This window comes from Monocercomonoides exilis (assembly GCF_001643675.1).
Source record: "Monocercomonoides exilis strain PA203 chromosome Unknown scaffold32-1190040, whole genome shotgun sequence".
Taxonomy (NCBI): Eukaryota; Preaxostyla; order Oxymonadida; family Polymastigidae; genus Monocercomonoides; species Monocercomonoides exilis.
This window is the reverse complement of record NW_027150577.1, coordinates 1,007,702-1,016,912: the sequence shown is the minus strand read 5'-3', so window position 1 is coordinate 1,016,912 and position 9,211 is coordinate 1,007,702. Positions and strand designations below refer to the sequence as shown.

Here is a 9,211-nt window from a genome sequence, read left to right as displayed (position 1 = left end):
AAGACAATGGGTCAACGATCAAAAAATTATTGTTAGTTTTACAACAGAATGTCGAAATCTTCATCGGCTGTGAAAACGCTTCCTCTTCGTTCTGAAATAGATGAAAAATATAAATGGGATGACAAATGGTATGTTAGAATGAAAGATATTTTATCTATTTTTCATGTTAAATTTCTTTTGATATGATAACACAATTTTTGCTTAAAGCAATTATTCTTCATTGGAAGAATGGAAAGAAGACGTAAACAAATTGGATGACATGGTAAAGCCACTTGAATCGTTTGAAGGCCACCTTCACGAAGGACCGGAAAAGGTTATTGAAGTATTTCGAATTTGCGATGAAGTTTCTCTGAAACTACATTATCTAGATGTTTATTCATCGATACGTTTGTTCGAAGATAATGGAGACAGCGAAGCTCAAGGAATGGATTCTTCCCTTACTGTAAAATCTGCTGAAATAGATTCAAAGGAGTCTTGGATAGAACCAGAATTACTCAGTCTTCCAGACGAAAAACTAAAGGAATATAGAGAATTCGAAGGAATGCAAAAATGGCTCCGAAAATTTGATACAATTGTTCGATTTAAGCCTCACACATTATCTGCTCTTGAGGAAAAGTTGATTTCGAGTGCAGATCCTGCACTATCAGCAAGCAAAAAATCTTATACCATGTTAATGGATGCTGATATTACATTTTCAGTGATTACAAATGAAAAAGGAGAATCTGAGCAATTGACTCGCGGCAATTATCGCAGGTTTTTAGAGTCATTTGATCGAGAGACTAGAAAAAAGGCATGGGGTTGTATGCATGACTCACTAGTATCCAACAAGAATACAATATGTTGCATGCTTGATGGCCAGATAAAAAGTGAAGTGTTCTATGCAAAGGCTTACAAGTATCCGAGCTGTGTTGAGCGTTCTTTGTTTAAAGATAACATCCCGTTGTCTGTGTACACGTCGCTTATTGAAGCAATGCACCAATCGCTTCCCTCCTTCCACCGCTATCTGGCTGTGCGGCAGCGTGTCATGAAGCTTCCCTCGCTCGACATGTACGACTTGTATGTGCCGCTGGTGAAGGACTACGAGCTCAAGGTGCCCTACGAGCAGGCTGTGGAGTGGTCGCTGGAGGCGCTGAAGCCGCTGGGCGAAGAGTATTGTGAGGTGGCGCGGAAGGCGCTGGTGGGAGGAGAGCGGTGGGCAGATGTGTATGAGACGAAAGGGAAGAGGTCGAATGCGTGCTCGATATTCAACTATCGGAAGAAACACTACATGTGCCTGAACTACAACGACACGCTCGATGCTGCCTTTACGATGATGCATGAGCTGGGCCATTCGATGCACGGATACTACTCGTCCATGGCACAGCCCTACCACACGGCGCACTACTCGCTGGCGGTGGCTGAGATAGCGTCGACGCTGAACGAGGCGCTGCTCAACCAGTATCTGCTGGACAAAGCGAGGAAAGAGGGGAACAAAGAGATGGAGATCAGCCTCGTCTACAACAAGTGCGACAACTACAAAGGAACAGTCATCCGACAAATACAGTTCGCAGAGTTTGATCTGGCCGTGCACAGAATGGCTGAGAAAGGCGAGCCACTCACGCCAGACTCACTAACCAAACTGTACAAGGACATCAATGATGTGTACTATGGAGACCAGTGCCTAGTCAAAGATGGAAGTTTGGAAATTATCATAAAGTGTTTTGTTTTCTTAATGAATTTCTTTCTTTCTTTCTTTCTTTCTTTCTTTTTCTTTCAAATTTTTTTATTTTTCTTTTTTGTTTTTGCTCAAAGAACCTGAATTCCCTCATGTATTGAAGGCAGATCCACGAATTGCATATGAGTTTATGAGAGTGCCCCACTTTTTCCTCAATTTCTATGTATACAAATACGCAACTTCGATGTGCGTTTCCGAATTAATCGCTAAAAAAATATTGGCTGGCGATGCAGAAGCAACTGAAAAATACTTCGGACTTCTGAAGGTTTGAAACATTTTCATTGTTTTTTATTTTAAATCAAAAACTATTTCATCAACCTTTCAAAGGCTGGAAGATCAAAAGATCCCATAGACATCATTAAAGATGCTGGAGTTGACCTCACCACCCCTCAGCCATTTATTGATGGTCTTAAGGACTTCGACAATCTTGTAAATGAACTTGATAAATTGTTGAATTAAAAATAAAATTTTTGTTGAACTCGATTGCATTTTAATTACAATATTAAATCTTTCCTTATTTGAAATAAAATAACAACAACTTCATAAAGTGTTTGAGTTGAATTATGATTTTTTCTAAAAAAAAAAACTTGTAGCATAATAAAGATTTCTTTGATCAGTAGATCAATTCATGAGTGTTCATAAAGCGTATATCTCATTTTATATTTATTAATAACATATTAAATTAATTCTGCAATTGTTTTATTAAATTAGTCAACGATTCTTTGCTTCAAAAGGCGTCGATCCTATCAAGGCTGCTCGCAACCTTGGGGATATTGAAGTATTTTCTCATGTCACTCCACAAGAAGAATTCCAATCGGTTGGACTGGAAGAATCATTGCAATACGCTCATGATATGATTGTTTTATCAGCAGTTGAAGAAGCCAATCAAATGGTTTTTATTTGAATTTTTTTATAAAGATAAATATTTTTCAATTTTTTGACTTAAATAGTCTATACAATCTTATCTTGACTTTTCAAATATGACCATGGCAACTGAATGGAACAATTCAAAGGCAGAAATATTACGCCAATTGGGAATTCATTCTGGAACAACTGGAGGTTCATCATTTTCAAATGGCTTTTTTGGAGGTATAAAATTTTATAAGATTTTATTAAATTGTTTTACTTCCTCCTTTTGTTTTGAGTAGGATATGAAGCCGATCTTGAATCTGATAGTGGTTCAGATTTCCTGAAAAGGGGAAAGGAGTTGACGCCTCGCGTGATGGGCTTCGCTAATTTAATAACTCGTTATTGCGAACGTCGTCTTCCGTTTCTTGAAAAAGCAATGAATGGGCAAGCTAATGCAGCTTCTATAGAACCTTTTTTATTTCCTATTCTTCCTGAAACAATTCGAATTTTATCTTCAACAAATGAAATGAACGAGACAGAAAGAGTTTGATATTTCCTCTTAATTATTAAAATTAATTATTCTTTGTGAATTTTTGATGAACTTTTTTTTTGTAGATGAGAGTTGATATGACTGATACATTTAATTTGCTGGCATCAATGATAAAAAGGGCAGCCAGCTATATGGGAGGGTATAAAACTGTTTATTTTTTAATTGTTCTCATTTTGTTTTTTTCATCCTGGAATATAATCCTATTATTTTAAACCTTTAAAATTCATTCCTTTTATATTCGTGATGTTATTATTATTATTATTATTTCTTTTTTTCCTTCAGCACTCCTGTCTCTCTCGATGCTGTTCCATATCGCTACTTCAACCGCGCCTTTGCTGCTCCAAATGAAGTCTCAAGCAGCTCTCCTCTTTTCGGAATAGAGTCGAATTTTCCTCATCTTCTGCGCTCTTCCTCTGCGAAGCTGACTGGCGACTATTCTGACCGCACACTGCTTCCTTTCTCTTTGTCGCCTCTGTCTCTTCCAGTTGTCTGTGGAGAAGCTTCTTCTTCTCTTTCTTCCTCTTCTTCTTCTTCTTCTGCCACAGCCCATGCCTCTCTCGTGAGTGATGCCTTCAGACTGCAGAGAGGGCTCATTCTGGGTGCCGCTGAGTTCTTTGAAGAGCAGTTCTCTGCGATGATGGCAGCAGTCGTGGCACACCCGCCAAGCACACACAGCCCACGGAGAGGCGACCAGCAGACGTTCATCAGCTGCGCCTCTGCCTTCTGCAGCATCAAGCACAGAGGATGCTCCACACTCATCCAGCAGCCCTCGTCTGTCTCCTTCGCCCCGCTGGCACTGACTCCCCTCGACAAGGCTATCAGCCCAGAAGGAGGAGCAATGCTCACGATGACGCAAGTGGGGGCACACAGAGAAGCCGAGTGGCCGCTGGCGCTGCAATGCTTCACAGCAGACGGGCTGCCCCTTTGGCCATTGGTCTATTTCTGCCTGCGGAGTGGGCGTCTGCTAGATGCTGTTGCCCTGCTGAGCGAGCCGACTGTCTCTGCTGTGTCTTCTCCTGCCTTTGAGCTGCCGTCGTCGCTGGAGGCAATCAGCACACTCTCTCCACACACAGACCCGGACGCCTCGCTGTGCCTGCAACTGCTCGTCGACTACCTCCACAACAACAACTCGCTCTCTTTGTCTGCTCAGCACAAGCTGGATGCTGCATGGGGCTCTTCATCATCATCTTCTTCTTCTTCTTCGAACAGCGGGAGAGCCATAGCTGATGAGAAGGATCTGTACAAAGTGGCTGTGTTCCAAGTGATTGGAAGGAAAGAGTCAACCAGAACAACCCCATTTCCCTTTGCCACTCGGCAGGACTTCCTCTGGTCAAGGCTGCTGATGGTCAGCAGAGAAGAAGATCTAACAACAGCCTTCCTGACTGGCTCAATGGCTCAGCCTGTTTCTTCTTCTGCTTCTGCCTCTGCCTCTGCTTCTGCAATGACCTCATCCTCATCCTCATTAACGACGCCGTCTACTTCTTCTTCTCCCATCAACACTCTCTCCTCACTCGCACAGATGGTGAATGTCTCAAGCAGATCGCAGTATGATCTGAGTGGCACAAATAAATGGCCCTTTGTGCAGTCATTGATAGCCACCCAGCAGTTCGAGCTGGCTGTCTCTGCTCTTTCTGAGATAGACCCACTTCTTCAGTCGCTTGCCTCTTCTTCTTCTTCTTCTTCTTCATCTTTTGAGTCATCTTCATTTGGTGATGTGAGCACAACCAGCGACGCTGCGTCTGTTCTGGTGAATTCACGCTCGGCTGAGCTGCTCTGTGGGGCTGTGCATCTGCAGCGGTGTCTCAGCTTCTACGGCCTTCTGAACGAAGACTACGAGGCAGAAGATGTGATGCTGGGTGGATTGCCTCAGAGTGGCTGCATCGAAAGAGGAGAACAAGGAGGGGTGAATGCTTCATCGATGTACACAACTGCTCGCTCTGTGGCTGACATCGCTGCACAATCACTGCTCGTCTCTAAGCAGAACTTGTCTTCATCGCTTGTTCAACCATCTTTGAATGCTTCCTCAGCATTTGGCCGATCTGCCCTTTCTTCCTCCTCCTCTTCTTCTCCTTCCTCTTCCTCTTCTTCCTCCTCTACCACTTCAACAGCATCTGCTGAATCTTCTCTTCTGTTTGTGAAGCCAGCTGCATTGAGCAGGGCATACTGCCAGCGCTTGCTCAGTTCCCATCCACAGTATGCCCTTGCCTATGCTGCCTCTGCCCATCCCCAGCCGTTCCTCACCCGACGCGACCCTTCCGTCCTCTTCGCACTGGAGATTGTGACATCCTCCAATGAATATGACGCTCTCTTTGGTTCATTTATCTCTAATTCTTCTTCTTCTTCTTCTTCTTCTTCTCTTTCTGATTTAGATTCAACAACATCTTCTTCCTCTTCTTCTTTGACAATTCACCCTTCCCAACCCCGTGGCATCCTCTTCTCCCTCTTCCCTTCTTCTGTCTGCAGCCTCCTCTCCTCCCTCTCTGCCGAGCGCTGTGCAGACGAAGGGCGCCCTGCACTGGCACTGCGTCTTCTTCTCTTCTACTCACAGGGCGAAGAAGAAAGAGCATACTCTTTGGCTTCTGAATGTCTCACCCCCTGCCTCCTCTCCCCTCCGGGTACTCACCCACACAGAGAAAACATCCTCAGAATATTGAGGACTTACCTCACTCAGCCTCCTTCTTCTAATTCTTCCTCTTCTTCCTCTTCTTCTTCTCCTCGTGTGGCTCTTCTGCGTGCTTCTATCATTTCAGCTGTCAAAATCGCACAGGCGTCTGACGAGGCGAAGAAGCAGAACTATGCGCTTGCCCTGCAGTGTCTGGATGACTCAGGCATTTTGCCCCGGAGTTCTGCTGAAATCGCTGCGAAAACAGAACTTTTGTCGAATTACCTGCTCCCTTGCCTCTCCCGCAATATATCAGGCATCCTTTCATTGGCGGTGAACACAATATCTTCCAGATACAATTCTATTCTCACTGAACAGAAAGTTTCTTCACTAAAGAGCAGCAGCTTGAATGCTCAACAGCATCTTGCTAATCTCAAAGAACGGGCAGACACTTTGGTTTCGTTTGTTGGGCAGATACCTTCTGAAAGCGTGGCAAGAGTTCACATGGAAATCATTAAAACTGTATCAATGATGCATTGATTACAAAACATTTTGATAAATATATTTTTTATTAAATAAAAAAAATTTTTGTCTAAAAATTTCACTTCACAATTCAGACTCTAAAAGATAGAATACATTTTTTGTTTGAAAGAAAAGCTGATCCAAAACCCATGATTCATTGTTTTATTGAAATCAATCGCTTTCTCAAAGGATTGAGAGTGTAATATATCATGGAGGAAGCGGACGCAATTACTATAATGACGTTGCGTCAGGTTGGTTGTGCAATAGATGAAAAAATCAAATCTTGCACGGATTTTACCCCTGAGCTATTGATGCATTGCTGTGCGGTAGTTCTTAACATTATTGACAAATCCATAGAGCTTCCAGTTTTAGTGCCTGCAGATGCTATTAGAAGAGTGGAGCATAGTTCGATAATATCCAATCAAATGAAGGTATTTTTTCAATTTTTAACTTTTTGAGTATTTTTCAATCCAAAAACTTTATATCATTTTAGAAAGCGGGGTATTACAATGAATGTGAATTTCATCATTTTCTTTATCCAAATGCTTCGGAAATTCGTGAATATTTATCATTTCTTCTTGAAAGATTACCTTCGACTGATCAATCCGAGCGAGATTTTTCTGATTCGGGTTAATTTTTTTCATTCATTGTTGAGATATTGTTTACTAACTTGTTTTATGTTGTTTGTTTCAGATTTAAGCATATTGGACGAGGTGAAAGATGCATTGAAAAGTACAATGACAATTCCTTGGGTAGTACCAGCGATTCAGCAAAGTCAAATTCGTCCTCAATTTAATAGACACTTCACTCACCCTCACATGATTAAAACAAATCTATCTTTGCGAGATTATTGGGCAGATCTAGGAAAATATCATCCTCATGCTTTACCTGATCTTGTTCCCAATGCACTTCGGTGTGTCGTTAAAGGACTTAAACATTTCACAATTGGCGACACTGACCTGAGTAAGAAAAAGAGCTTGTCAGAAGACGATGAACTTCTGAAACTCGAAAAGCCGAAAAAGCGAAGTCGAATACGCCTGACTCGTTTCCAGCGGTCTGTGATGTTCCAGCCAGAAGAGGAGGCGCCAGTTGCGATGACGTTTGAGGAGCTGGAGGAGTGGCGGACGCGGACGATGGCACGTGTGAAGCAGGAGCGGAGGGAGGCCCTGAAGCGGATCCAGCGTGCCCGGCGGCTGGCGATGCTTGGGCTGACCGAGAATGATATTCTGCAGGACGGGATGTCAGAGGACGCGTCTGGACGCTGTGTCTTCACGCGGTCAGAGGTGGAATCGGAGCTGGAGGCGATTGAGGAAGAAGAGGAGAGCGAGGAGGAGAGTGAGGACGACGAGGCATTCGACATCGAGATGGAAGGAGTCGACAAAGACGGGAAGCCAAGAAAGTCGCCAGCGGAGATGCAGAAGATGATTGATGACTTGCAGGCAGAGCTGGTGAAACTGGGCAGCGAAGCAGCTGATGTCATCAGGCAGACGGACATTCAGCTGCGGCGGCGCGATCGGCTGCATCTGAAGAAAGAGGTCAAAAAGCAGCAGCACGACGAGCTGTCACAGAGCTTGGACTTTGCAACGCTGCTGACTGGCTTCATGGACGATCCAGAGCGATCTGTTGAAGATCTGCAGAAGATGAACACTTACTTGATGGAAAATGTATGTCTTGCTTTATCTATATATGCGAATAATGGATATTCTATTTTTAATGCCTTCTTTTTTTATTCATATCATTTGTTTTAATAATCAAATATCTTTTTGTTCTGCTGTTGTTTCAATCCCCATTCAGATTCGCAACTCTGCAAGCGAATGGGACAGCGTGAGGAGTGGGTGGGTGCAGCAGTATCAACAAGCGCTCATTTCCAGTCGAGGCGAGCGGAGTCTGCACCACCAGGCGAAGACGCAGCTGGCAGAGGTGCGGAAGGGGCTGGCTGCTGTTTCAGAGGAGCTGAAGACGAAGCAGCTGCTGTATCAGCAGGCTCAGTCAGAGTACGACAGCATCAACAAGCAGAACTCACGTACAGATTATGTGAAGAAGATATGCGAGATGCACAGCAACATATCGAACCAGAGGGCAGATATGGAGAAGGTATGATGCTGGATGAAAAAATTGAACATGGAAATAAAAGATAAAGAGTTGTTATTTCAAAATTTCAAAATGGTTGTTAAAATAATTTCAATTGCAACATATTCACATTGTGCTTTCAAAAATTGTATTTTTGCATGAATTTTATGTTCTTTCTCAGACAATCAGCGATATCAAGCATCTTCTTGGTGAATGCATCCAAGCTGAAGAGAGGCTGGGTAGAATATACAAAGATGCTATTCACATGACAGCTGTTGCACAGCGTGAGTCAGAAGCGCCTGTCGATTCTGAATCACCAGAGCTGGCTGTGCAAGCTGGGCTGAAAATTATACACAGGGTGTGTTTCTGAATGAGAGGATGAACACACAAAAAAACAGTGGCTATGAAAAAGAAAAACATCTGATGTTAATCAAATACTTGCGTGTTGTGTTGTATTGAAAGGACGATCTTTTTTAAAAGAAACAATTTATGAACAATTTTTGTCTGATGAGGAGCATTTTGTTGAAATTCATTTTGTTATATAATTTTTTACTCAAATTTTTCACATTTTTTTCCTCTATCTTTTTATTCTCTTTTTCTTTGTACAGAATTACACAAAAATATCCAATTTGTATGCAGCAATCTGCCGAATGATGAATGACATTCTCAACAGCGAGAAAAGTGTTGAGGAGTCTCGAAAGTTCGACATTGCAAGCAAGTGCAAGATGATTGATCAGTTTGCTGTTTATCTTTTATATCGACTCTTCATATAACAAAATATTCTTCTTTTTATTTTTATATTTTTGTTTTGATTAACAAAAAAATTTATATTTGATGGAATCAATGTTTCACTTCGCAACTTATATCAAAAATCACTTGATTGCATATGACTTGTTATTCTGTC

General features: G+C 42.4%; 3 protein-coding genes across 3 annotated transcripts; all 3 read left to right on the top strand.

The window, feature by feature from the left end:
- The first annotated feature begins 6 nt into the window (after window positions 1-6).
- Window positions 7-2,269, top strand: MONOS_12929p1 (putative oligoendopeptidase F). Its single transcript, XM_067865590.1, has 4 exons — window positions 7-128; window positions 208-1,676; window positions 1,792-1,979; window positions 2,042-2,269. The coding sequence occupies exons 1-4, from the start codon at window positions 49-51 to the stop codon at window positions 2,171-2,173; spliced, it is 1,869 nt and encodes a 622-aa protein (XP_067724756.1). The 5' UTR covers window positions 7-48; the 3' UTR covers window positions 2,174-2,269.
- Window positions 2,270-2,332: 63 nt separating this feature from the next.
- Window positions 2,333-6,371, top strand: MONOS_12929p2 (putative Nup93/Nic96). Its single transcript, XM_067865591.1, has 6 exons — window positions 2,333-2,359; window positions 2,426-2,606; window positions 2,665-2,803; window positions 2,863-3,107; window positions 3,179-3,252; window positions 3,396-6,371. The coding sequence occupies exons 1-6, from the start codon at window positions 2,343-2,345 to the stop codon at window positions 6,253-6,255; spliced, it is 3,516 nt and encodes a 1,171-aa protein (XP_067724755.1). The 5' UTR covers window positions 2,333-2,342; the 3' UTR covers window positions 6,256-6,371.
- Window positions 6,372-6,974: 603 nt separating this feature from the next.
- On the top strand, window positions 6,975-9,080 carry MONOS_12928 (putative Protein of unknown function (DUF812); the record flags this gene model as incomplete). The annotated part of the gene is made up of 4 exons (XM_067865589.1): window positions 6,975-7,901; window positions 8,032-8,331; window positions 8,489-8,665; window positions 8,916-9,080. 4 exons carry the CDS (start codon window positions 6,975-6,977, stop codon window positions 9,078-9,080), a joined length of 1,569 nt encoding a protein of 522 aa, XP_067724754.1.
- Window positions 9,081-9,211: the final 131 nt, after the last annotated feature.

Excerpts from the sequence above, each read along its gene's own strand:
- MONOS_12929p1 (XM_067865590.1), top strand. The coding sequence starts at position 49 with ATGTCGAAATCTTCATCGGCTGTGAAAACGCTTCCTCTTCGTTCTGAA. Across the intron at positions 129-207 it reads TATAAATGGGATGACAAATG|CAATTATTCTTCATTGGAAG; the intron begins GTATGTTAGAAT and ends TTTTGCTTAAAG. Across the intron at positions 1,677-1,791 it reads GTGCCTAGTCAAAGATGGAA|AACCTGAATTCCCTCATGTA; the intron begins GTTTGGAAATTA and ends TTTTGCTCAAAG.
- MONOS_12929p2 (XM_067865591.1), top strand. Across the intron at positions 3,108-3,178 it reads AAATGAACGAGACAGAAAGA|ATGAGAGTTGATATGACTGA; the intron begins GTTTGATATTTC and ends TTTTTTTTGTAG. Across the intron at positions 3,253-3,395 it reads GCAGCCAGCTATATGGGAGG|CACTCCTGTCTCTCTCGATG; the intron begins GTATAAAACTGT and ends TTTTTCCTTCAG.